This window comes from Lichenostomus cassidix, chromosome 4 (assembly GCF_008360975.1).
Source record: "Lichenostomus cassidix isolate B80296 chromosome 4, HeHo_3.0, whole genome shotgun sequence".
Classification (NCBI taxonomy): Eukaryota; Metazoa; Chordata; class Aves; order Passeriformes; family Meliphagidae; genus Lichenostomus; species Lichenostomus cassidix.
Window position 1 is genome coordinate 34,003,858 of NC_139484.1, and position 27,752 is coordinate 34,031,609.

General features: G+C 38.4%; 1 protein-coding gene across 2 annotated transcripts in view; it reads right to left on the reverse strand.

Annotated features, from left to right (window-relative positions):
• Window positions 1-27,496, reverse strand: part of SH3RF1 (SH3 domain containing ring finger 1) — an 85,936-nt gene extending 58,440 nt beyond the window's left edge. The window contains exons 1-2 of one of the 2 annotated variants that reach the window (XM_085058652.1): window positions 27,348-27,496; window positions 25,543-26,031 (exon numbers count right to left, since the gene is read on the reverse strand). In XM_085058652.1, the coding sequence (XP_084914778.1) occupies window positions 25,543-25,929 (387 nt within the window). In that variant the 5' untranslated portion in view covers window positions 25,930-26,031; window positions 27,348-27,496. Of the gene's footprint in view, window positions 1-25,542; window positions 26,032-27,006; window positions 27,141-27,347 lie in introns of those variants that run through there. The other variant, XM_085058653.1, reaches the window with a different exon arrangement.
• Window positions 27,497-27,752: the final 256 nt, after the last annotated feature.

Sequence of the window (27,752 nt, forward strand, 5' to 3'; positions counted from 1 at the left end):
AGCCCAAATCATTTACAGCTTTGCCAACTGGCTCCTTATTCCTCAGGCTGAAATTCTTGGCAGTTTAGCAGAGCTGCTCTTCTTGTCCGCCTTCCAGCTGCCTGCTGGGATGAGCAATATTTACCATCTTACTCTTCAATCAGAGGGCAACAAATAACAGCATGAGTTAAAACGGGACCAATTCCCATTCCAGCAGGAGTATTTGAACTACTGTCTTCAGGGAAAAAATTCAAATAGCCTCCTACATACTCACCAAAACTCCACATAAGAGTAGCTTTAATCTTTTAGATGCAACAGTGAAAAGCTCCAGCCACTTCAGAGGAGAAGCAGTCAAAAGCTTAACAGTGAGCATCTTCTCCAGAGCCCAGCTGCTGGCAGCACACAAACCTGCTCTGTCATGAGTTTTCTTTCTGGAAAACTGTTCAGCATTTCAATGCTGGAACACAATGATGTGATGCCCTCTATTTGAGGGCATGGATTCATTTCAGATTAATAGGAAAAAACAATTTTACATTTTACAATTGCTACAGTCTTAAATTTTATGTTCATATGTGAACATTTAGGATTAGACATGCACAGGCCTAAGTGCTTAAAAAAAAAGTTTAAAGGACATGTAGGAGCAAAGTTCAAGGGGCAATCATACCCACTCCTTCAACTAAAGACAACTCTGCCTAGCTAGTAAAGTTTTAGTCTTCTTTTCAGCATGGACATGAGAGAGGACTAAACTCCTTTTAAATAATAATGCTTTTACAAGTTGATGGAGCTTACACATTTTGACCACCTTCAATCAAAACTAATTTTAAAAAATTATTATAAATTCGTCTCTGCACAACTCAACATGTAAGGTAAGTTATGCACAATCTATCAGTCAAACAGCAATTCCAATCATACTTAGTATGATTTAAACTCCACTCAATTTTTCAACTGCATGAGCTATAGACAATTCATACAGTTTTCTTGTTAAAGCATCCCACCTATTCTAACTACCTATAATGAAATATTCCTGGCTAACACCAGATGACAAATGTAAACTAAAACCACAAGAACATCTAATTAAGAAGAATTGGAAAATGATTAAATCAATTTCAGTTACCTTATTCTTTTACTACGCAGTCACTTCTTTAAAGTAAAACATTGGAGAGAAGTAAGAATGAAGTTTACTGTGTCATGGTATTTTACAATAACTAACAAATTGAAACTCGTAAAAATTATTGAAAAAATCAACTTATTTTAGACCTTCTCACTACATGTCCCCAGATGGGACAAAACTGCTTTCAAAGGTCAGGATGATAGCATCATGTATACAGCTGACAGAACATACACATTCCCCATGTTTCAACAGAACAAAGAATAAATTTTATGGGGAAAAAAAAAAAAAATTCTTAATTTAAAAGAGATATTTACATTAAAAAGTGTAGTCAAATGTGGTAACCATTGATAAAATTATGCATTTTGGTTATTATGAGGCTTTACATCATGCAGCAAATCAGCTTAAGAAACCACGCTCAGTTTAAACAAAAATGCTGGATGCCACAGTTCGTGGTTTACATTTGTTATATCACAATTTGCCTAAAGCAACCCAAAACATGTTATTCTATTCCTACTTTAGATAATTGAAGTAACTCATAATAGCATGAGACGCTAATAGTTAGATTTCAAACAAGGAGAGCAAAACCTCTGTATTTTAACAGTTGTGATTATTAGTAGTACCAGAATATAATGCTACTTCTCTGATCACTTTATCTGATCACCTGGACAAAATTTGACAGGATGCTTAATATCACACTCTGAAATGATGCATATGCAATTTTACAACTAATGTGCTAATGTACACAGCTGATTAATTCAACTCGTTCTGTTCCACAGGATAAGACTTTGTACACTTAACCTCCAGATTTCATTAATTATCCCAAAGTAAAGCATCAAGCTCTGTGGGGATATCATGCTTATTAACGATTAATTCAAGGAAAAGAAGCACCATGCTACAGAGAAAAAAGTCCTATTTGTTTATATGGTAGCAAACCAGTTAGAAGAAACCTATATATCTACCACATATCTTAGGAAATGTTCATTATAAAGTTAATTCATACAATAAAATGTTTAAAAATATGAAGAAATTAAACAGAAGTTTGATTTTATTCTAATATGCATTACAGCACAGAAAACTTAATGCTGAAACTATACTTAGTGTACTTAACTCACAGCATCCTCTGCAGTGCTTTACTACGGACTTCTTGAAGTTTTTATCAATCTCAGCAGAGTAAACAAAAACACACATGTATCCAGGGTTTTAGAAACTGTACTATAAGATCATATAATGCAAGTAATTAAGGACTGCACATGAAAAAAGCCAAAGACAAAACTCTATGCTAGTTTATATACATCTTTCTGAAGTGAATATTCACAGCATATTACTAAAGCTGTATACATACAGCTAGAATAAGCAAAATACCATTTTTCTGTTCACTGAATGCATAATAGAAATACTTAAACATTAATTTAAAAATATCACAAACACACCATGTTATACAGGTAATATAATTTATGCTAAAAAAATCTGGTTTATATTGCTGTAATCTACAGAGGGTTTTTAACCAATTTTGCCAAGACTTGTCTATGTTCTTCTAATATTCTGTTTGCCACTGGGAAATTTCTATTCATTCCATTTCACCAGTACAATGATTTCCATTTCAACAAGTGTGTAGATACAATCTTAAAAAAACTCATAAATGAAAAAGCAACCTTAATTTCTTGTATTACAGAGTTCAAGAGCAACATCTATAATTTTAAAAATACCACATAATATTCTAGAGTAACACTGTGCTGTACTTCCATGTTTGAGATTTCTTATCACACCCACAAAGAAGATCTGAATGTGTTAAAAACCAAATGTTTTGCAAGTACACAAATTATACATGCTCATTTCATTAAAAAAGAGATATGCAGGGTTTCTGGAAAGACAAAAAATACAATAGAAAACAGATCTGCTCCACTCACTACTTTAATTTTTTTTAATCTAATTAGGCCGCAAAATACAATTACAAATGTCATGTCCAAAATCCAGCTGTTTGCTACTACTAGCTAACACAGAGCAATGCAAGTCCACTACTGAAATCAGTAATCTGTAACTTCCATAACAAACCATTGAATCACAGAATGGTTTGGGTTGGAAGGGACCTTCAAGATCATTTATCCACAACCCCTCTGCCATGGGCAGGGACATCTTTCCCTAGATCAGGTTGTTGAAATCCCCATCCCAACACGGCCCTGAACACTTCCAGTGCTGGGTCATCTACAGCTTCTCTGGAGATCTGTTCCAATGTCACACCACCCCCACAGTAGAGAATCTCTTCCTAATATCTAATGTGTGGCTAGCACAGATTTTTCCCATGAGAAATTTTCTTGTGTTTTATAAATAAAGATAAAGTTTGGATGTTTTTGGAACAGTGTCCCAGAACTCGGACAGTGCAGGCCTGGCCAATCAGGCCTGGGGGAAGGCTTCTGACCGACCAATCTGGGTGACTTTTGAGAACTCTATATATGTGATGAAATCAAAACAATAAAGGTCATTCCTTCTTGCCACTGAGAACTGGTGCCTTCATTACTCTGCTAGCTGCTCAACAGCAACACTAATGTAAATTGACCCTCTTTCACTTTGAAGCCATTCGCCCACGTCCTATCACTCCACATCCTTGTCCCTCTCCAGCTCTGTTGTAGGCTCCCTTCAGGTACTGGAAGGTTGCTCCCTGGAGCCTTCTCTTTGACAGACTAGAAAACTACAATTCTCTCAGCTTGTCTTCACAGGAAAGGTCTTTCTGCCTTCTGATCATAAAAAATTAAATACCTGCTTGTGTAAAACAGTACTACTTTTAATTATTGTTTCAGAGGTAATAATTTTTTGTTAAAAGTTCAGTATGAAATATAGCACATTTAATGTATTTAATAAATGAAAAATAATTTACTTTGGCAAGCTTTCTGTAAATTACAACAACTGAGATATCTAGTTGCATGAGCTAGAGAAATGCACTATTTCTCTTTTAGGGCACATGGATTACAATATCTAAATGCAGCACAACATGATTTCTGACTTCCCTTAATTGTAGCTAAGATTAAGTAAATAAGCAGTGGATAAAGTTTTTTTAAAAGAAAAAAATAATATTAATTTCACAGATCAATAACTAAATACTAATTCAACCTCTGTGGAAGATATTACCATAGCATCTAAAATGTTATTGCTTCTACTGTCTACTCCACCTTCCTGCTGAAGATTATAGTCCATTTGGCAAGAACAATAGGAAACAACCCCATGTTCAAGCTCATCAGCAGGCATAGTTCAGAACCTGCTGATTAGCCCACGCTGACTTTATCAGTAACCTTCAGCAGAAGACAGGAGGGACAACTGTTGCAATTGCTGTATATAAACCTATCAAAGATCATGATTCAGTGCACAGAGAGGAAGTGATTTGCCCAATGTCATATATTCAGCTTATGGAAATTAACAGGAGCTTCCAGTCATAGCTACAAGATAGCTTTCATTAATGCATTTTATTAGTGAGGGCAAAAAATGAAGTTTCTGAATTCATCCTGTAAATTTCAGTTTTTTCTGAGTGCTTCCAGTCTTTCCTTCTTTCCCATAATGTCCAACTCCACCCAAGCCCACAGAGCTAGAAAAACTCCACAGCTTACCTAGAATACACTCTCTTGCAATATATAAATTTTTAAATTCACATACTGCCACATTTTCCCATGGCTGGGCTGGGGAGTAACATTGACCACAGGAACCTGAACTGAAAGAGTACTTCTAGATTTGGTCTAGAACAGTGAAACAAGCTCATCTCTTCCAGCAAATTCAGTTGGAGTTGATTCTTCCTACCCATCATAGTAGGCTTATTTTGCCTTTCTTTTGAAAAATAGGAATTCATCAGCAAAGAAAAAAGTAGTCTGATAAGTAGAAACTAAAAAAAGGACCTTAGCTGTGGATAAACAGAACTAAATTATATAACCACCATGAAGGAGTTTGTTGAATATAGCATTGAAAAAAGATTAATTTTGCTTAGTATTTCTCTTTTCATCTGCTCATGAAACAAAAAAATAAAAAAAAGAAAACATTTTTTTCATTAAAGAAATACCTAATTTCATGACATAATGATTTGAAAGCACATGATTTTCAATACATGTACTTGAGCTTACCACAGCAAAGGATACTGGAGATGGTTATCCATCCACATTGGTTTCTCAAACAGTAAAAGAACACAAGAAAACAGCACCATATAAACACCCCAAACAACATGTGTAGCACTAGAAAGGTGCCTGCACTTACATAAAACCAAATCATGCAAGAAAATTGCCAATATAATAGGAAACAAAAGAGTAATAATGTATTAAGATAATGTATTAAGAGGTACCTTGTACATGTGACACTGGCTGAACTCATAACATACCAATCAATATTTATGAATGTATGAATACAATGATTACTAAATATAGTAGAATACTGATGGTATTGCTGTGCCTCCATCTTCACATACAGACTGAAGTGAACAACCTATTATTTGTTCGAAAGAAAGCAATGAGTGTCATCTTACCTCTGAAAACATGTTATTTTCTCAGCTTGCTACACTTACTGCAATGGACAGTAGGATAAGCTACTCTGGTAAGAAACTTTAGCAAAGAAGGAAAAAAAATGAGTTATATGTAAAATACATCTTGACTACAGGAAACAGTCTTGTGAATCAGATTCAGTCTAACTCTCTTTGATCCACTCAAATGTATTTGTTGAGAATTACAGGCCTCAACTCCCCATCTGCTAGAAGCAGGCTCTAAATGGTAATCCAATTCGCTGCATATATTTTAGAAAGTATTTTTGTATCATAATATAGTCTTTCCACTAAGGGCTCAGACTCCAATAGCAAGAAAAAAAACACCAAGAAAAAAAGGTGAAACTAATAAGAGATTATTTGTTGTCACTCTTCTCCACAAAAACTTATGAATATTTGCATCACCTCTTTTATAATGAAATATAACTTGCCCCAAGTTTAACCACCAAGTGAATGACTATTAAGAAACCAAAAAATTCTTCTTTGATAACTTATTTTCCTTTTCCACAGCTGTTTACAAATGTGTACACTGAAACTAATTTTCACTCATCCACTTACAGAAAACAATACTAATTTTGCCACTAGAAATTAATACTTAATCCTTTCCCACTATTACAGAAGTTATATATTTTTAAGGGCCAGGTTTAATTATGTATGAAGATATAACAAACCTGAAATCTTGAAGGATCCAGTGGCTCTCTCCTTAATACCACTGAAGACTACAATAAAACCTATTTTACAGCCTTCTTCATCTAGATATTAATTTATAAATAGTCCATTCAAGATGAAGGCAGCAATTTGCATAGTCAATCACTGCCACACCCCAAAATAATTTAGGGGCAGGAACTACAGAATAGCTCATTGCTCCTGTCCCAGTAATTTCCAAAATAATTTGTGAGTTGAAAATATTACTAAAAGAAACAATTTCTACAGTAGCTGACACATCAGGTTTTCATAAAAGAAAGACTTCTCCCCCACATCTGTCAATGAATATTTAATCTCACATTATTTTATCTTATCCAGTATAGAGTTTCAAAAGGTTTATAGTAAAATAAGCTTAAATCAATTTTGAGTATTGAAAATACACGTTATTGTTGAATACAAATACAATACTGAAAGCAAATATAAATTATCTTAAAAAAAATAAGATGATACGGGGACTCAGGGCGCCACATAGCAGTGACTTATTCACCCAGCCAGCACGGTGACTGCTCTTTCCCTTCCACCTTTTCTCTGAGTTAATGAAATAGGTTGATCTTCATCTGAGAAATCCATGTTAATCTAAGTACTGACAGTCATTAATTGAAAATTTGTTTTCTTTAAATGGTGCCCTCTAAAGTCATTGAGATGCCTTTTAAGAAGCAAGAAAGATAAAAACCTCAAAATTTTAAAACCCAAACACAGTAATTTTCTTACTATGAGTCAAAACCTGCTTAACATACAAGGAACTTTGGAAACATTTAACCTACAATTACTATTCAGTCAACAGATGATCTTAAGCTATGGCTTAAGGCTTTTGTGCCTGATTAAAAATTTCACTTTTTACTTACTTTGTATCTATATCAACTCTACTGCATCATAGTTTCAGCATATTGTCACTAGTGGCACTTACAAGGCTCACCACGTTGAACATTTAAAGCAATTTCACCTTTGAGAAAATAAGGAGAGAAAATCATCCTTCACGCTGATTTGGAGGCATTTGTTGTAAAGTAATACTAAATGTAGCACTCTTCCTGAATCAGAGATGCAGACAAGCCCTGGTAGCTGTCTTACTCCCTGTTCATTTTCTACTGACCTTCTACAATTGACTAAAATAACTATTTTTCTTTTTCTGCCATGGCCTGCGCCAGAGTAGAGATGACTTACAGCTCTTCAGCCTGTAGCTGGGTGGATAGTGCCCATTTTACACAAGCAAGACCTGAAGAGTTTACAGTCCTACATACTGAGAATAAAAGACCTATGCATTTTTGGAAGTACTCAAGATGCTGAAATACCGGGTAGGGTTTTTTTTGCTGTTGTTGCTTTAAGTAACTGTCCTATTTCAAGGGGAGTTTTTTGTTTTTGAAGAAAAAAAATCTTTTGAAGGAATTGTCTACACAACCATTTCACTCTAGAGAGGATTTCATACTATGAATACGAGTGAACTAGTTTTCTGCAATTCAGAATTAGTACACTCAGCTGTGGAGAGGCAGGATTTCAGACGCTTGCTATTTTTCAGAGGTACCTATGGGCTACCTACAGTGGGTCCCTTTGGAATACCAGTCTTTGGGAAAGCAAAATCATAGCTCATGTATGTGATCAAAGCTGCAGTATCTAGCATCATAACAGCCAAGTCTTTGCCAGTCTAGCAAAAGACTATAAGAATATAAACACAATTGGGTCAGTGAGAAAAAGTTTGATGTTGCCCAACCAACTGTAAAAGCAGGTTTCTGCAGAAGAGTGTTATGGGATACATACACTTAATGCTGCAAAAGAATATGCCTAAAATTAGTTTCAGAAAAAAACATTTAAATTAAGATCTCTCACTGACAATTGTCATGGAAAGCACACTGAATTTCAACAAGAGCAAGTGTGAGGCAAGGCTTCCATTAATAAACCTTATCATTAAATCTACTATGATTAAGTCTACACTCACAAAGGCTACTGCTTATTAACAGATCTTCCTCATCTCAGCAACATATTAGCTTAAGAGATAGATGAACAGCTTATTTTTACAGTTAAAATGCTGGAGGCTACATTAAGTTTTTGACAGTGACGGCAGTTCTGATGTGCCTTGGTGGCACATTTCATTGCAGTGTTATCATTACAAACTGGAAAATCCAAACACTAAAAGCACACACAGGAAAACACTGGTGGACACGCTTAGCATTTAACAGTCTTGTCTATTCAAGAATGATTCACTTCAGAGAAGCTTCCAGCACAATGTCACTTAGAGTAAACGTTTCTCCTAGTTTTGCCAACCTTGGACTAACATCCAAAGCAGAGCAGTGATGTAAGCTAGACTCCAGTGTTTTGGGTTCCACCTCCAGCCAAGAACAGCCTGGGTCATACACTGGTAATAACCTTGGCAGCACTCTCCTCTGCTTCCAGCACTGCCAATACTAATGAAACTAAACTAGACGCAAGAGGTTTCTTAGAAACTTCGTGTTAATGCTGCCTGGCTGGAACTATCTCTAATGCTTGTACTAATTATCCCTGAGTAGATTAGACCAGAGAATGCCAAGCCACTCCAGCAGTCCTTTTTGTGCACACTCTGCTGGGTGACCACGTTTCCAAACTCAAAATTATATTAAATGGTTCACACCAACAGAAATTGCAACAAAGCCATGAGATTAAAAATCATTTTAGCTACAATAAGACAATCACCACTGATGCACCCTGATTACAAGAGATTAAAAATACATAAACTCAAGCAATACATAAAAGTAATTCACATGAATAAAAAATAATTAAGTGATATATAAAAAAGTTTTATTTTTAAAAAGGTGAGCAGTAAATTGCACCCATAAAAACCCTAGTTTCACATTTTATTTGAAATATTGCACAGAGTAAATGAAGAATGTGCAAAGAGAACAAAGGGATGGTTTCTACACACCAGTTATTCAGCTTTCTAGTGCCAACATTTTATATAGCCCATTACAGCCCTTTTATTCCCTCATCTGCATGCATCAAGTAGAACAGTTATTCTTCATCTAGAGCCATGATGACTATGTACTTGTACTTCTCAGTAATGCTGCGTTTGTAGAGCCTCAGTTGTTCTCCCTCCTTGGAGGTAAAAGATTGAGGTTCTATTACATTTTCAAAAAAGAAACAAAGTAATGTTACACTGCTCAGTGATTCTTCTTAACTACAGATTTAGTACTTAAGTTTTCCAACACTTTCTGCTGCAACACAGAGCACACAAAATTTAATATTTTTTTTTCTCTACCACCTAGAAAGAACACGCTTGAATAGAAAAAAGCTAGATACAATGTGCAAGGTCATATGAAAACTAAAGTCCACATACATCTCAATGTACTTTGTTATTAGTATTTTTAAGAGAATAACAAACTAAATTTACTGCTTTTGATACCTTTTCTTTCAAATTCAATAGCAGACATGTAATCTCCAGAGGATCACAGAGGTACAGCGTACCTGAAATGTAATATTCAAAGTTTGTATGCTTCTAAAGCTGTCATTTTAAAAGAAATTTAACTTGAGAAAAAAACCTTATAATTTGCCAAATATTTGTTTCTTTCAAAACAATAATGCTCCAATATCTGAAAGCTTATCCCAAGAGATACTATTTTCTCATTAAAAACAGAAGTCAGAAACAAACAGTTTTCTCCTAAATTAATCTCAGCTTTACATGAGGAAAATGAGAAGGGAAATATCACAGCTAAGCCAACACAAACAACAAATGTTATGTTCCCCATCTGAGAGTCAAAAACGAGAGGAAAACCACACTTTGAGCCACGGGTAATTAAGTTCTTTCTAGACAAAATATGCAATCAGAATTATTTTATCTCATCAAATTATTTACTGTGGATACAACCAAGGAGAATAGAAAAAAAAGAAAAAAGGTTCTATTTCCATAAAAAGCATCATTCATACCTGCAGTACATGATCCAACACGGCACCATCTAACCACCAAACCACAGACGTCTCGGCATGGATTTCCCCTAACCTCTACTTGAGCACTGAAAGCAACAGCAAAACAATTCTCTGGCTCAACGATCCAAGCACTTGCCTGGGATGTGAACTGTTGGGTTTTAATCCTTTTTCCAGTGAGTATTTTATTTTCACAGAGCAGAACAATTTCAGTTGTTCCCCTTTAGAAAGGGGGCCAAAAGTCTACACGATTAAGCCACTCCAATCACTAGTACCAATCTTCACAGTACATTAAATACTGAACCAAAGGCTGACTTACCTTAATTAAGGTGATTCACTTAAGGCAGATTTAATGCATACTGACAAAACAACAAAACAGAAAAAACATGGGACTTCTGTATCCACTCCTATTTTTTTCAATGCCTCTTGAAAATATTGCATGCAAAGACAAACAAAAATCAGAGAGATAAAGTACAAAATATTTATTAGCCCTCAATCTAAACAGCTAGCCAACATTCCTAAGTCCTTGCTGACTCACCTTCATCAGAAAGACAAAATGCAATTTAAAATAGCATGTGCCAAGAATATTGATAAAATCATGATTTTATCCAAAACTAACGTGACCACGAAACAGTACCCACATACCTTGCACTTTGTTAATGCTGCCAGCATTTACTGTGCTCCCTAGAATGTTCCTTGATGGTTCATGCAAAGCTCTGATGCTTTTCTTCCTTCTTGCTAACCCTCTCTCAAAAATTCCATTTTTCTTCAGGCACTCACCAATGACCCAGCTCTGGTATTTATGGTCAGTTTTATCAGTCTTCACAGAGTAGTCTCCTGTGTTCCAGACTTATTGTGCTGATCAGTGCCTTTAGCAGCAGCTTTATTGGTTCAGCTACCAAAGGAACACTAAGACCAGTGTCCCTCTAATGAAGGGTATCTACTGCACTTATTGATTTTTACCAGATCTGTTTTTATGGGAGTCATTAACACTCCTCTGTATTCCAACAGAATATTTTCCAATGTATATTTTAATAGCAAAGTTCAAAACTGCAATTTTATTTCTATAGCTACAAGACCCTGAAAAATATAAACACAGGGAGTGTTTACGTAAGACCACTTTGGACAGATTTCATCCATTAAATTTTATATGCTGAATAGACGAAAGAAATCTGCAAGAAGTATTCTTGTTTCAAAACACAGCACAAATCAAATGCTATTTCATCTACCAAGTACCACTACTAAGACATTCATTTATCCTAATAAAAATCAACTACCTTTTCCAAAAACAAAGCACAGTTTGGCATCTAATGGCATGTTCAGCCTAAACTTAACTAATTGAAATCCACACCCAAAACCAGAGCTCTGTGGTGCTAACAAAGCCCCAACAATTTTGTGCCAAGTTCGGTCTTCTTTTGCAAAAGCAAACGGTTTTTCTCAAGTTGAAAAAGCCATACTCTCACAAAAATTTCATTGCCTCTACCACTTTTCCAAAAGTGAAACATGTGGAAAGAATAGGAATCTCAGTTTTTAAACATATTTATGTATTCAACCCTAGAAAACTAGTGTATAACTTGATTTTGGTTTATATGAAACCTTAAAAATTCTTACTAATGTTTTAGCTTTGAGCACCAGAGGTATTTGACTTCCCAAGAATTAGATGCTGTTCCTAGGAAGATGTGGGGTGCTAACTGTCTTGGATTGATGATATGATAATCCTTTATCCCCTATCGTTGGCTTATATGCCCAAGAAAGAAAAAAAAATGTGTAAAAATGTGTGGTCCTGTCTCTTTAACTGCACCCAGCCGCAGAGAGAAACGCGGGTTGTTTTGAAAACATTTTCTCCAAGCCTCGCTCCGGGGGAGGATTCGTCGCCCGGCAGAGACTGCGTGCTGGACGGGGGTCGGAGTGAGCTCTGTTCCCGTTTTTTCCATTCTTCTTCTTTTTTTCCTCGTTTGGACCCCTTCTCTTCGATCTGCTTTGCCACCCGGAGACCCAGGAGGGCCAGAGGACAGCAGAGCTCTCCAGGGAGCTCCACCCGGCCCCGGGTGGGGGCGAGGAGGAGAGGGACTGCGTCTGAGAAAAGGACTTTTTAATCAGGTTGAATAACTGCCTTTCACCTTGTTTTTTCCCCTTCCCCTGTGCCTTGTAGGGCACTCTGCGTGGTTTTGTTAAATAAATAGTTTTTTCTTCACTTCCATCTAAGAGGTTCAGTTGTGGGTGGGGGAGGGGGTGTCGGGGCCCTTCGCTCTCGGAGGAGAGAATCTTATCATTAACCCGGGACACTAACCTTACACTGCAAAAAGCCGTAGTTAGGAGAGAGAGCATGATGATTTCCTAAACAAGACTGCAGCCAGTGTCCAGATCTGAGGGTGAAGTGATCTGTTTAAGCACAAAGGGGATTTCTCCAACATCGTAAGGTACCTTATGCAAGCAAAACTTACTAATTCCTGAAAGCAACTACTTTAAGGTTGGCTTGCAACACACATTTTGGAATACTTTGGTTTCCATGTACCATAGGTGAGACTACGCTGTGGTTACTGCATACTGGGCTAAAAGGCTTTTTGAGCTGTAAGACATGTCTAATTAAAATTACCAAGTTAGTGCTCCTGTTTGATTCAGATAAATTACCTTGAACTTCAACCTGGCTATGTGCAACTGGGCTCCAATCTGACTGTATCGAAGTGAAGCACCACTGAAATCACTTGTAGGAAGATGAAAAATTTCACACACACAGAGGTTTCTTCCAAGGACTGTACATCTGAGTATTATAAGTCCATATCCTTCTCTGGCTGCAAGTACTAAACTAGCTCTAAAATAATTTTATTTCTTTTTTAACCATTTCTAATATAAGCTCTTACTTGTGAACTGAGCAGTACACTCCAGACAAAAATAAACACCCACCTAGGCAACGACAGCCTACAAACCCCAAGAAAACAGGCACAAACTTCATCAACCAATCTATCTCAGTAACTCATGTAACTCCCATCAACATAAAAAAATAAGGAACTGTGTGGTAGAGCTTAACTGCAGACATTTCAAAATCTCTAAAATGAATCAGGATGCCGCATTACATAAAATTTTACTCAGAGAATATTTTTAAATGGCACTTTTTACGCAAAATTCTGTGATTGCTACAGGGGAAAAAAGGCACAAACACTTCCTGACAGCTGAGCTTATTTAACTCATACCCCCTTCTTCCTTGCATTCCTTTAGCGCAAATTCAGAAAATTTGAAGCAAGTATTACACTAATTAAAAAAGTCTCCCCGTCAACCACTAAATAAGTAATTATGAATATTCCTTATTGAAATGCATAAGACCTCATATTTGATATTTTATTTTAAATTAAAAACCCACTCCACCTTTCTATGAAGTGTAGAGAATAATCAGCTTCTCTTCTATGCCATTTAAAATAAATTTTGATGTCTTTCATGCTGTTTCGTTTAATGGCAGGATGATAAAAAAAATAGGAAAGCATAAATGACATCAGTTCCCTGTGGCAAGCAACACAATCCTGAACTGAATATATGAAAGAGTATGATTTCCTGAGAAAAGAGCATAAACCCACAACAAAAGCTGAAGTTAGAAATAAGTTTTCCTTGACCCTTATGTTTCTTTCTGGGTTCCGAAGTTTCAGTACAAGAAGATAAACATTTATTGAAATTGTAAACTACTTTGGGAACATGTTTCCAGAAACAGCCCACTAGTTACTCTATTTCTGCACTGAAAAACCAATTCCCTTATTAGTTAAAGCAAACACAAATCCCCCTTACAGAACAAAAATAATGTATTTGAAAACACAGTTCTGGAGAGATAGTTCTCCTTTTAATGGTATTACAGAAAGGTGAGCTGCTCCAACAGATTGAAAACATACTGAAAATATTCCATTGTTTTGCTTGGAGGACAAGTACCATAAGATTTATTCTTCTTATCATCACGACTGAATTCAGAAGAATAGATTGCAAACATGCTCTGTAATGCTAGCATGATGTTTAAACCCTTATTTTCAGCTATTACTAACTGAAGGAATAGACAAAAGGCTGAGGCAACATGGAAGAAAATGCCATCAAATCAGAATAGTCACAGATTATGTTTATTTTTTATGTTTATTATGTTTATTTTTTATGTTTATTTATTTATTCTTTGAGAATCTTTCAATTTCCCAGCAATTTCTAGGACACTAGCCCTCCTTTTCCTATATTCTTTTGGAGTTCATTGCATGAAATATTAGAATTTGCAGTTTTATTGGTTCTGTAAGAACAATGAGAATACATTACTAGTAATAAAAGAAGACATTTTCAGAATCCTGTGAAGAATCTCAAAGTTCTTGAGAGATATGCCAGATGTAATCCTCTCAGTCCTGAATGGAAGTTCTTCGACCATTTTGGAACTGTACTAGTCTAAATGTCACATAATACACAACACTATTACAAAATTAACAATTAAAAAGAACATACACAGTATTCAAATACACACATACTGAAGGAAACAAGATGGAATGTGAGTGAACACACTTAAAAGTTTTTCTCACCTCTTGTCCAGCCAACACCTCTACACAACTTTTCCATTTTGATGCTCTTCAAAACCTTCCTCAAACATCAGGATACCTCTTCAACTTGCTCCTGCAGCACTTCCCCCTCACAAAGTCTCCAGTTCCAGTGAGCCAAGAGTCATTTTCTTGCTCCCATTTCCTCTGTAATATTTTATCTAATTGGTCTATTACTATGTTCCAAGTCTATTACCATAGTTTATTTTCTTTCAACATCACTATCTCTCTTGCTCCCTTATTACTTGACTGTTTGGGTCTTTATCACCCATTAGTACTGAAATTTCTCTGCTTTTTAGCCATCTCCTCCCAGAGTCATTCTCCCACCTTTTCAACGAGGTAAGTGATTGCTTTCATGCCTCAAGGCTGTGTGCTTAGCTCTTCTGCCACCCTCTCCAAACACAGGGTCACCCTTTCCAACTCCTGGACCTGGTTTGCATCCTACATTGGAACAAGTACCCCAGGGAAGTGGTGGAATCACCATCCCTGGAAATGCTCAAAAAACAAGTAGATGTGGCACTTCACAATATGGTTTAGTGGTCATAGTGATATTCAGTCAAAAGCAAACTTTTGACTAATGATTGATCTTGGAAGACTTTTTCAACATTAATGATTCTATGATCCACTTTCTCTCCTCCTACTCCAGGTGCTGTGTGCATATGTCTGGCAGAAAATTTCATGTTAGACTGAATTTTTCTACTACATACAGTTTTTTCTTAATTACTCCAACTCCACTACCTCAGGAGTTATGCTCAGGAGACAGACACAGCTTAAGCTCAGTAGTGTTAGAAGAGCCGAAACTGAACAGAAGCAATAGACAGACTGCAGTGGTGGCCAAAGCCACATTATCAGCATAATATTCTTTGTCCTCTTTAAATTCTGGTCTCCAGACTCCTGATTGCCAGAAAGATTTTCAAAAATAGCTTGTGAAACAACCATAAGAAGATTTTAATACGTATAATGGCAAGGAAACAAACTGTTATTTTTATCTACCTCATTCTACATTTAAAATTTAACCTAATTTTATTGGGTTGCAAACCAGGAATCAATGCATTGTTTAAAAAAGTCCTTTATTCATTCTTCGTCCCCCCAAACAAAGTGATAGTAATTTCAAGTTTTTTTTTTTTTTAAGTTTTAAATACTGTGATAAGTATATATACAGAATGGAAATTCAGATCAGCATTTCTCAACTTTAAGATTTATCTGTCTTCTGAAAGATTATCTATTCATCTGCTTATTGACTATCCCTGCCCTGCTTATTCCCAAGACCTAAGAGGATTACAGAACCTGGTGGCAAGGCTGAAGGCTTGTTAACTTAATAAGGCTGTGGATTTAAAACTGTGTTAAATTAAACAGGTTTTGAAAATGGCTTAAGTCTGCTAATGTGGATAAGATTTAAGAGTCTCCTCTCTTTATCTAGCTCATGAGAAAGACCATGTGAGATAGAGGGGCACTGGCACACACGAACAAGTGTGTACCATGAGACATTTGCTCTCAGCTTCAGAACAAAAGCTTCTTCACTACTTAGGGGCACATTACCACAGTGCAGTGAACTCAACTTTCCTGGATTTGTTTAAAATAAGCTTCTAGAACAGCTATGCCCTATATATGCCAACTCAGACTGTCATCTGATTATCTTTGACTGTTTTTCATTTTAACACTTGTTAATGTCAGAGGTGCTTCATTCTTACCCATTTTCTTAAATATAAATAAAATGTGGACTATAACCTAAAGGGCTAAGATAGCATAGCAGCAAAGAATAATTGAAGAGACGTGTTTCAAATGATTCAGTATTGATCTTCTGCCATCTCTGTGCTAGTAAGACTACATTCCTTCTCTTGAGTTCAGCAGCTTGAAAGTCTGGTGGAAATGAGTACTTTTGTCTTTAATCAGAGCTTTTCAAAAGCTTGTCTTGTAGAACTGTGGTTCTCACAAGATAAAACAGTGTTTCAGCGCCTTAAAAAGCTTTCAATGCACATGTATATTTTGATAGCTTAGATGCTGAGAAGAGGAAGTCAAGAGAGGTAACATGCACATCATTCCTTTACAGAAAAAAGGAAAGCAGAGTTATTGCATCTTTCTGCAATACTAATGTCATGAAGTAAAATCAGTTTTATTAACAAAGGAATGCTAAACACTGAGGAACACGTCAGGTGTTATGAAGTCCAACAGGACACTTGATGCCAGGCTTATCTTCTGAGCAGCATTGGCAGCAGTCCTCCACTTCAGAGAGGAGGAGAATGATATCTATATTAATATTTAAACAACACTGAAATGCTTACCTTTGATCAAAATGCATTTATGATTAATAGCATACTTCCCAGCTAGAAACTATAAAATTATACTTCACACATTTGCAGAATATAGAAAATGGACTATCTCTATTTGACTCTGAAAAATTAAGGAAGATAGAAAGAACACTTAAACACCAGAAGGGACCTTTTAGCTCGATTAAAAACAAACAAAACAAAACAAAGGAAGGCCAAGCATACTAGGAATACTTCCAACAGAATTACTGTGTGAGAGGTGTGTGAGAGGGATGGTGCACAAAAGAATCTTGTCCTCATTTGTAGGAGATCAGACACATTCTTGCAGGTTCTGGCTTTTTAATACTTAAATATTTAAGTGCTTATGCTAGGGGGCAGAGAGCATTAATCAAGAGCCAAATAAGGTAAGAACCAAGACCTAGACAAGAAATTACTTTAAATTCTTTAGTGTTTAAACTCTTACACTACAAAAACTTAAAATTGGACAATAAATCACATGCTTGACTGCCACAAGTGTAAAATGAGTGTCACAGCCCAAAGTTTCTAAGGGTACAGTGGATTGCTCATATGCACCACAGCTGACTTTCATGTACCTAGCAAGCTCAGATTCTGAGACACTTTGGCAACAGCATCTGTAAATAAAACATTGATTTCTGTGTTTCCCTTTTCCTTCAACTGGAGAATCCAAACCTGTAGGTTTCCAGGAAACACTGAATGACATTTTAAAGATATGTATATAAGCATCACATGTCTAAAGAATTCAAAATACTAGACTCATTTTTTCACTTTGGAGTGATTTCCCTTATGTCCGGAACATCTTTCTGAGTCCAAATGATATCCTGACATTTTGAAGGATGCAAATGTGAAAACAGACTTAACCAATTGCCTCTGTGTTGACCAGCTCTGGCTCTGCACCCAAACTCCATGGCAATTCTGGCAACATCCATGGGAAAGGGACAAGTGACATGCTCACTGCAGCAAGCCTCTATCCAGGACAAGTCCCAGTGTTTAGTCTGACAGTCAGAGGACAGTGCTGACATCTTCCCCTCTATACCTAGGAAAGATAAGAAGTGCAGAAAAGAGCACTTGGATGTGTGACTCTCCCACCTCAGGGCCACTTGCTTTCTAAAATTAATCCAGCTCACCTCAAAGCAGCAATTCTCAGTCCAAAAATACTGCTCTCCAAAAAGATTGATTTGGTAATGTGAAAAGAAAAGCAAAGGATTTGATCTAGTTCAGCTGACCCAAGAATTCACTGCTGATTTTCCAAGATGAGTTTTTCTGTCTAACACAGAAGGATCTGACAGGAAATGAGGTTTAACAGATGCACACTCTTCCTTTGTGAAGGCAGTAACAAGGTGTATGCATGAACAGGGCTGACCAGATGATAATTCAGCTTTAATTACTGAGACACATTCTTGTCTCCACTAGGATGCAGATATAATCAATGACTTAAAGGAGAGGAAAAAAAAAAAAAGACAAGCCTCAGGAGCCTAGGCAATACAGTACTATGAACTTATTCTTCATGCTCTTCATTTATTTGGCAGATACTACAAGACTGTACATAGTCCAGATACTTCAATAGAAAATTTTCTTATTGTTTATTTTTTGTTCCTTATGTTTGACACAGTCAAGGATAAATTGGACACAAGAGGTAAGAAAACTATATGTTTTCTTTTTCTTGGAAGCAGTACAGTAAGATCAGAGGCAGGAGAATGTTTGAATAAAGGACAACAATGGAGCCAAAGAAAAGACCAAGGAAGGTGTTAAGCATATCATAAGGAGGCCAAATGCACTGCAAGGGGAAGTTCACTGAAAGACAAACAACTGATCATAACAAGTTTCCAGTTTTATTATCACAGCTGCAGTTTAAGGCTTTCTGTTTTGTGCAGTTCCTATCCATGCACTAAACACTGAAGTTCCACTAAAAACCATTGCACTCAGTTAAAGGAGAGGGGAGAAGAAGGATTTCTAGCTGACCCCTTCCCAAGCAGCCCCTTCAGCTCTTCATACCATACATGATGCCTATTCAGCCACTGAACACATTGCAGAAAGCCAGACACTATGCATAGAGAAACATAGCAACAGCTCTACTGACTGACTTTTCTAATCAGATCCTGAATCACCAATAAAAAAGAATTTTATTGTTATTTGATTTCTGTGGTAATATGAGAAAAAATTCAAGGACTTTTATTCTCTCTAAAAAAACCAGCTTCCCTTCACAAGCCCATTAAAAGTAAGGGCTTGACACTTCCTTTTTATGCAGAAGTTTAAATTTTCTGAATCATCAAAGCTTTTTAAGTAGAGCAATAACCTGCAACTCACTGGCCACATGAAAGTGGAGGAAAAAAGACACCATTTTATTTCATGTAGGTGGTTTTAAACAAATCTACAGAAATGGAGGAATATTAAATGGGAAAATGAAGGGAAATAAAGACAGCCCCCTCTTCCACATGAAGACAAAGTATCTTCCACTAATATACAAAAAAAAAAAAATCTTGTAAATAAATTTAAAAGGGATTTCAGATTTCAGCATCTGAAATACTTACATGTAAGTAATGCGGCCTTCTTCTTTTCTAGTTTATAGATCAGTTTACTTCAAAGCCTAATTGTTTTCTAAAAAAACGGATTACACTAGTTTGGCAGCTATTTTATCAAGCAGATTAATGTTAATTGGCAGGTTCAAGATAGCTATGGAGTTTCACAGTACGGAATTAAACATTTCTGTACCAACACAATTCACATTAGATGTTCTCTTCTTATTCTTTTCAAAATACACTCAAATCTACACACCAGTGTGCCAATTAGATGCAGATTTCCCCAGCTGAAGGGTGAACTACCATTTCCACAGATGTTTCCAGTGTCTGGCTTTTCCGCACTGAGGTATTCATGTGATTTCCTATTAAACATCCAAACAAAATTAAATCCCCTTAACAATGTGACACTAAGCATTGCACCATTTTTGGGACAGGAAATGGATTATGAACAGCTCTCCATTAATGTGGAAGTCAATGATTTAGAGTTAAAAGCAGGATACGCTGACCTCAGCTGAGACTGTGGAACCATTGTAAAACACCCAATGGATACATCCAAAATTTTAAAAAAGTCAATGTCTGCCCTGGAGAGTATACAGTCTAAATAGAGAGGCAAACAAAGAAAGTACTATCAGTCATATCTGCAGATGGGAAACAGAGGCACAAAGAGCTTTGAGTGACTCTGTGCAAGGTCATAAAGGATGTCTGTAGCAAAGCCAGGAACTGAGCCCGGAAGCTCTCAATCCTAGCCCAATGCCTTTGGATACAGAGACAATTCTTCCTCTTGCTTATCCTTCTTCTCTATCTAACTATTTATGTCTGAAACGGAACACATTAACACCATAAGAGTCAGTCTAGTTTCTTTTTATATGTATGATCTCCATGAAACTTTCTCTAGTTTCACATAGGATGTAACAGTGTTACACAGAAGCAATTAAAATTGTACAAGCAATTGCAAACATAAAAGCAGAATCTGGCATCTCAGCAAGCATGAAATGAAGCAAAAGTGTGCATATATGATTTACAAAGGTTTCACAAAATATTTTCTAATGATCACTCCAGAACATGAATAGGTGCCTATCTCCAGATTCTCCAATGTTACTTGGGAATTTCCCTCCCATTCCTTCTTTCCCCAAATTTATATGCTGAGCATGATGCCGTATGGTATGGAATATCCCTTTGGTCAGGGGGGTCAGCTCAAAATTAGGTACCATCAAGCAATGACTCTCCAGCCTACCTTCACAAATAACAGTCATGAAACTAACTGCATTAGCCACTGTTTTTTGCATATTGCTACAACTACTTTTTCCCTTAAATGGGTATACTTTACAATCTGATCTATTACGACAAAGGGAGCCTCCTCTAAGAGTATCCCTCCAGCAGATCTTTACTGATACATTTCTTCATACTATTTTACTCCACTAACTTTCCTTCCAAGATGATTTAAACATCTGTTCCAATCTACACCTGCTGCCATGCTTGGCAATCCCCATACTTATTTACAATTATTTAATAAAGTTATTTATCTATGAATGCATATTTTCAGTCCTATTGTTATTTTCTAGTCTAAGAGGTTTCTTTTGATATCTAAGTTCTGCCAGGATCTCCACAAGCCAACAAGTGCCATGACTACAAAAGCAGCAGTTGTTTTGGCTCCTGTCAGTTTTTCACATGCTCAACAGTCAAACTGTGAGAGCTGCACTCTGAGCTCTCTTCTCCAGGGCGGTTAGGGTAAATTAGAAAACAGAATGTTTACACCATCCATTGAGTCTGACACAGAAGCCCTACCTGCTTAAGTCCACACAGACCAGAAGGTGGCCCACTGACCCTGCTACCCCAAGATGTGTGGTGAGGTCAAACAGCATGGCTAGGGGCAGAAAACCTGGCTCCATTTATTTTCCTTACTGGCATTACTACTACTTCAGCAGTTTCCAGGTAAGCCTACTTGATCACAAATGACCACCGCTGCAGCAGAATGGATACAGGAATTTAAAATTTTACTGTTGTTTTCCTTGTTAAACAAATGTCAAAATGGATTTTTGACACAGGTTTACACAACACTGCATCACTGCTAAGCATTAACAGAAACTCATGAAACAATCTTCTGTTTGTGGGTATTTCTTTCCTCCTCAGTGTAAAGGAATTTATCACAAACAACTCAGATGCTCAGATACTAGTGGCTCTAGCCCCTTTTAAAGGAGAATTTTCCAATAGCCTGTAATGATTCTTTACCCTCTCATTTCAAGTCGAATTCACTTAGAATAGTATCTCCAGAGGTTTCTAGGGGCTTTCCAGAATACAGACAACAAAAAAGAGAAAAGCTTCAGGACTTTCACATTGCACTGTAACATTTCTTGTTAAGATTTTCCACAGACATAGTGTCATGTACTCAAATTACACCATCAATTCTTATTCAGTATAAGCACCAATTCTATTAGGAATGGCCAACTTTTGAGCTATTCATGCTTTTCTTTTGTGAATCGAGATTATTTGAATTCTTCTCTTAGCTCTTTCTGCCTACCTTTGGTCCAGAATACACCTGAAAAACTTATTACAAAATATTTTCAACAGTGAGGAGATTTCAGACTACCTAGACAACTGCCCTCTAGGTTCTGTGAAAAAGACAGCCCTAACTTCAGAAATTTGGACTCTAAAACTAGAAGGAGAATTAGTATGTCTTAAGCAAATACAAATTCAAAAGAAAAGTTAAATGTGGACCATCTTAAATCTATCTAGATGACAGCTCTCCAACTTCTAGCAACTTACACACACAGCTACATTTAATACTTCTGCAACAAGCATACCCTCATAAAACTGTCATAAGGAATGTAGGAAAATTCTTGTTTGACATACTCTGTGAAAATGAAAAAAAATTAATAACATGAGCATAAACATAAAATGATGGACCCTGACATTTTTGAATGCTCTTCTGACAGAAACAAGACTCGTGATCATGCAGTCCCTCAACAGCCCTCAGTAACTTGCTCCTGATGACCAGTCCCAAGCAGATTTGACAACAGACCATGGCTCTTAGAGCTCTTCCAAGCTGTCAACCTAGCTGAAGGTTTTCACTTGGAAAAAAAGGAGAAAAGCACTGAATTAGCATCCATACCAGAGAGGAAGCTGCAGTACAAGTATTTTATTTGTTGTCCCAGGCAAGCTGGCTGCCGAGAACAAAATTGCTGGGCAGACAACAAACACAAGTTTTCCATCAGGGACAGCAGAATGCTGCTGCCTTTGTCCAGTCATTACCAAGAGAAGGCATGGAAGGCTTTATAAATCAAAACAGCAGGGAAACAAAATAGATTAAGAACTTGCGCAAAGAAAATGTTGTTGTTACAGCAGTGAAAGCTTATAGAGGTTACAGAAAGAAACAGGGTTGATGTGTGGGGGGAGATACTAGGCACAAGATTTGTTAATCCCCACCACCCACCCAGCTTCATTAGTTTTAAGACTCAAGGAACCATTTGTTTGTTTATTGCCGTGTGTCACCACATACATCCAGCGAATGCAATAGACGGTGCAATAACAGGGCTGGCCACTCCAAGTCATTGATACAGTCCAGGAAATCACGGCGCAGTACATGCTGTATTAACCTTTTCTGAAAATTATGGCTTTCTCTGAAAGGGCATTTATGAGGTTAGTATTACTTCAGGGTATAAGCAGAATGTTTATGACTTGACAGCCTTCATCCACATTCACTTCATTTAACATAACAGCAACTTTCATTTACTAGTTCCCCTTCAGCAAAATTAGTTTAGGAAATCTGACTCTGCCACTCATCTAGAAACAGATTTTCCTCTTCAATTCCCAGAGAGGAACTGTATTTGCAAGCATCTTTATGTTAGAGTTAGCAAAACAAATAGGGCATTCACTTCAACACTGTCCATTAAAGTGGCATTTTGCTTTCTGGACCTTTTTTTTCCAAACCATTTTTCATACAGAAAAAAGAAAAGTACTTCATATCTCCACCTTCTTATCTGTCAAAGTCAGCTCATATTCTTAAAAAGGCTCTGGACAAAGTAGGCAAATGACAAGATCATCATCTTTTCCTATCTCCCAAATGAAAGAAGGCAGAAGAATGCTTGAGAAACCCCAAAACCAAAGATGGAACAAGACTTACTGTAAAACACTGAAAACTATCACTAATATACACTGAGTATCAGTTAATTGCATGAGGAATGCAAATGGTCACAATTTTAATGGCACACAGTACAGCATAACTAATAAGCTGAAGCAACCTTCCATGTGTTATCACTTTCTACTCTATGCAACATCGGGAAATGCAAATGTTGCAAAACAGGATATTATAGAACATGAAAAAAAGGGAGAGAGAGAATATTCCATATTCAAGTTATTTTTTCTAATAAGGCTTTGAGAAACTCTGAAGTACAGTCCTTCATGCACAGTGCTGCACCAGAAACCTTTTTGGAGGAGAAGCAGCCTCTGAAAATACAGTTATTTATAAAGGTCAACACAAAAATATATAGACAAATCATATGGAGTTTTTGTTTTAAGTTGAAGAGCATTTGCAAATGCAAGGTATCATGATAAACAGCTTACAGTTCTGGAGAAAACCAGACTGGTTTTGATACTGCTGAGGCTTCTTTGGAGTACTTTTTAAGGATTCTACATTCTGGAGAGAAAACTCACCAAAAACACAAAACCAAACTGCTAACAGAAAAACCCTACAGATCCCCTTCTCTCCTCACCAATTAATATATATATACAAAACAAAACTCATTCGGAGGAACTGAGTTGATAATTATAATTTCTATATTCTAAAGTAAAGAATCTAATGAGATCTCTAGCAAGCAGGGAAAGCAATATCACCTAATGGAAAAACAACTGTATTTTAAATCCATATGTAAACTTAAGAGGTGTAGCTAAGATCTTTTGGAGAGACTCCAATTGTGTAAGTACAACTGAGGAAAATCAGTGTTAGGCTTCCTTCTCTGGGTAAGTAAACTAAATAATTCAGATACACTTCAAAATAAAGACTAGTCCTGCCAAAAATACATTGAAGTCCTCTTCCTGGAGCTCCTTAAGACATTTCAAAAAAATCAAATAAACTCCACATGACAGAAGCCACCTAAACCATTCAGAAAATACAGGAACTCGAATATGCATGCATCACAAACTGGGCAGCAAAACCTTTCAGAGAAGCTGTCCTGCTTTGTCATTAGATAAAACAGAGCAAGGTCTGTCATCTCATAAAATTACATTTCCTGGCACAGGTTCTAGAATGAATAATCATAAGTGAGGCTACTGAGTCTTGATTATAAGGTGTGACAGAGTCTACAGGTTGCATAGCTCTTAGGAAGGAACTAGAGTATAGAAAGAAGGCAATGTCTTTTCATCGTGGCACATAGATTTTTCCAAATCTCTTAGAAAAAACACTTGAGGAAAAACTAATTAAAGAAGGGATGAGGACTGAGAATGCAAATAACTTAGCAGATTGCAGAAATTAAAAAAATTTTTGAAGGGAAATAAGTAAAAATGTAGGTACTTAGAAGTCAGTGGCAAAACTTCTCTGCTCCTGTTTAATGTGTTATGTCTAACTCAAAGGAAATGTACTGATTGTAAGACTCATTACAGAAAGTGCATGAACCAAAATGAAATCTCCAGTCTTGCAGCTGACAAACTAAGAACAATATCAAGTCTATCCTTACCAATAACTTGAGCTTTCCACATAAGCTACCTTGATCTGTTTGCCTGTCTTTTAATAGGACAGTTAAGGGTTTGAAATGCTTTTCTTCTCCTTGCCTCAAAAACAACTGAGAGTTTTACTAAGGAAGCATTAATAGCATTTATATAACATTAAACCAACATTGACAGGAACACTGATGTGCTTTGCTACAAATCTACAGCAATTCTCAAAATTACATTGTTTTGCTGTATTAACTATATGACTGCCGTTATCCCAAAGCAGAGGCCACCAACCGTTTTGAAATGGTGCAGGAAAAGACAGGAATGCAACAAAATACTGTCACCACATGGTACTTACCCTAACAGGAGGGCTCCGTGCTTGCACCCTTTGCTGCTGTCCAGCTTGAGAGCTCTGCAGGTCCTTTGATCCGCAATTAGCTACAGTGTTGATGGGGACCCTTAAAGCGCTTGTGCCAGCAGTCCCACCGCCAGCACTGGGTTTCCGAGGCCTCTGTTTGATGCCATCCAGTAGTCTCACAAGCAAAATATTACTGGGGAGTTCATCAACACCGCAGTCCACTAAAGTCCTGCACTCTGGACATCGCAGCTCATTTCGAGAGCTCACAATGCCCAGCAGGCAGCGTTTACAAAACGTGTGTTGGCAAGGCAAGACTTTTGCAGAAGCATCAAGGCGTTCCAAGCAAACAGGACACTCCAATAGATCCAGCAAAGCCGATTCATCCATTTTCCTTGTATTACTTAATGAAAAAGCAAATCTTTGCAGAATTTGTGTGTTTTGAGCACTGCAAGGATATCATGTTACATCCATTCCTCTTCTGACCATGCTCTAAAATTTTTTGATGGAAAAAGGCATTAATGGGCTGGAAAAAGAGTCAGCAGGACCATTTAATATGACAATATTTATACAAAGAGCAAAATAAGAGATCACTAGACTAAATCAGTAGATATTTTCAATAAATGAAATATTAACATAGTAACAGCAATCTACATTAACATATCCATTTATTCAAAATATTTTAACCAATGCTAACACCTAAGGTTTTTAAATTCAAGTCCCCATATATTTCAGCCTGAGTGATTTTATTTTCTCAAATTATTCCAGAACAAAGAGATATCCCCAGTACAGCAATATAATAAAGCTTGCTTTTCATAGTTCTTAATAAATCCGTCTCTCTGAAAATTTGAGATTAGCTTTCTTCACAACAAGAAGATAGCAAAGGCAACTACAGCGGGGTCCAAAACCAGAGCCTACATCAACAGGGCACAGCAAGGGGAATTACATTTATGCCAACACTATGCCAACAGTGAACTACATTTAGACCCTTTCTATGAAAAGTACTGCAGCACATTACACCGATCAGCCTGGAAAACAGCCTCCAGCTCACAAGGCTTTAAGCTTACCACAGGCGCTGACAAGAGGGTTCATTACAGTGCCGCCTTTAAGAAGCGCTTCAAAAACTATCGCGAAGTGATTTACAGCAGGAAGTGCTACTGCCATATCGTTAGGACAACACGAGCTGCGTATGCAGCCACCGAGGCAGGGGCGAGCCTCCAGCAAGCTCAGCCTATGCAGCGAGGGGCTGGGAAATGGGAGGGGGGTGACAAAAACAAACACCGCCAAAGAGCACCCCTAAAGAAAACATTCTGCGAGAAGTCACACCAGGATGCTTCACGGGCAGAAAAAAGCTTGTTGAGCTCGACAGTGCCCAGCGCCGGGCGAAGTTGAGCGCCTCCCCCCAGCCCCCGCAGCCGCCTGCGTGAGAGGCTCCCCCGGCTCCCCGGGCGCTCGTCCCGCACCTACCTGCTCTCGGCTCCCCGCCCGGACCGCCTCCCCGATTCACGCTTTACATTCCCCCGCTCCGCGGGGAGCAGCGACCCGCAGGCGGGCGGACGCGGCGGCGGCGCGCAGGGTCCCTGCGGGGACACGGGGCGAGCGGGGACACGGGGCGAGCGGGGACGGCTCCCGGCGACGCGGGGGCGGGCGGGGGGCACGGCGCTGTCACCCCGCCCCGAGGCGCCGGGCACGGGGAGGGAGGGGTCGGGCCCGCGGCCCCTCGGCCGCACCGAGCCGCCCCCCGGGGGAGCGAGGGTCCCCGGGGAGCTCGAGCACCGCCCCCTCCCCGTCCCTCACCCGGCTCTCACCGTGGGGCCGCGCCGCCCCCGCTTTGTTCCCGTGAGGAGCCGCCGCCGGCCCCGCCGGTGCCTCTCCCGCCGCGGCAGCGCCGAGACTCCCGAGCCCTCCCCGCCCCGCCGCGCAGGGGCCTCTGACGCGAGGGGCAGCACCGCCCCGCCCAGCACCGCCCCGCCGAGGGGCCGCGGGCAGGGAGCGAGGGCGGGCCCGGCGGGTCCCCGGCGGCAGCACCGCCCCTCGCGGGCGGGGAAGGGGCGCGGGGCCGCCTCGTCCTCCCCTCGTGCGCACCTCGCTAGGTGCCGCGGGCGGTGGCTGAGGCGGTGGCGGAGCTCGGGCGGCTTCCCGGGACAGAAGGAGCAGGCGCTCTCCCCCGCCTTGTGCGCTGGGGGCAGCCCGGGCAGGCACCTGGTGTTGCC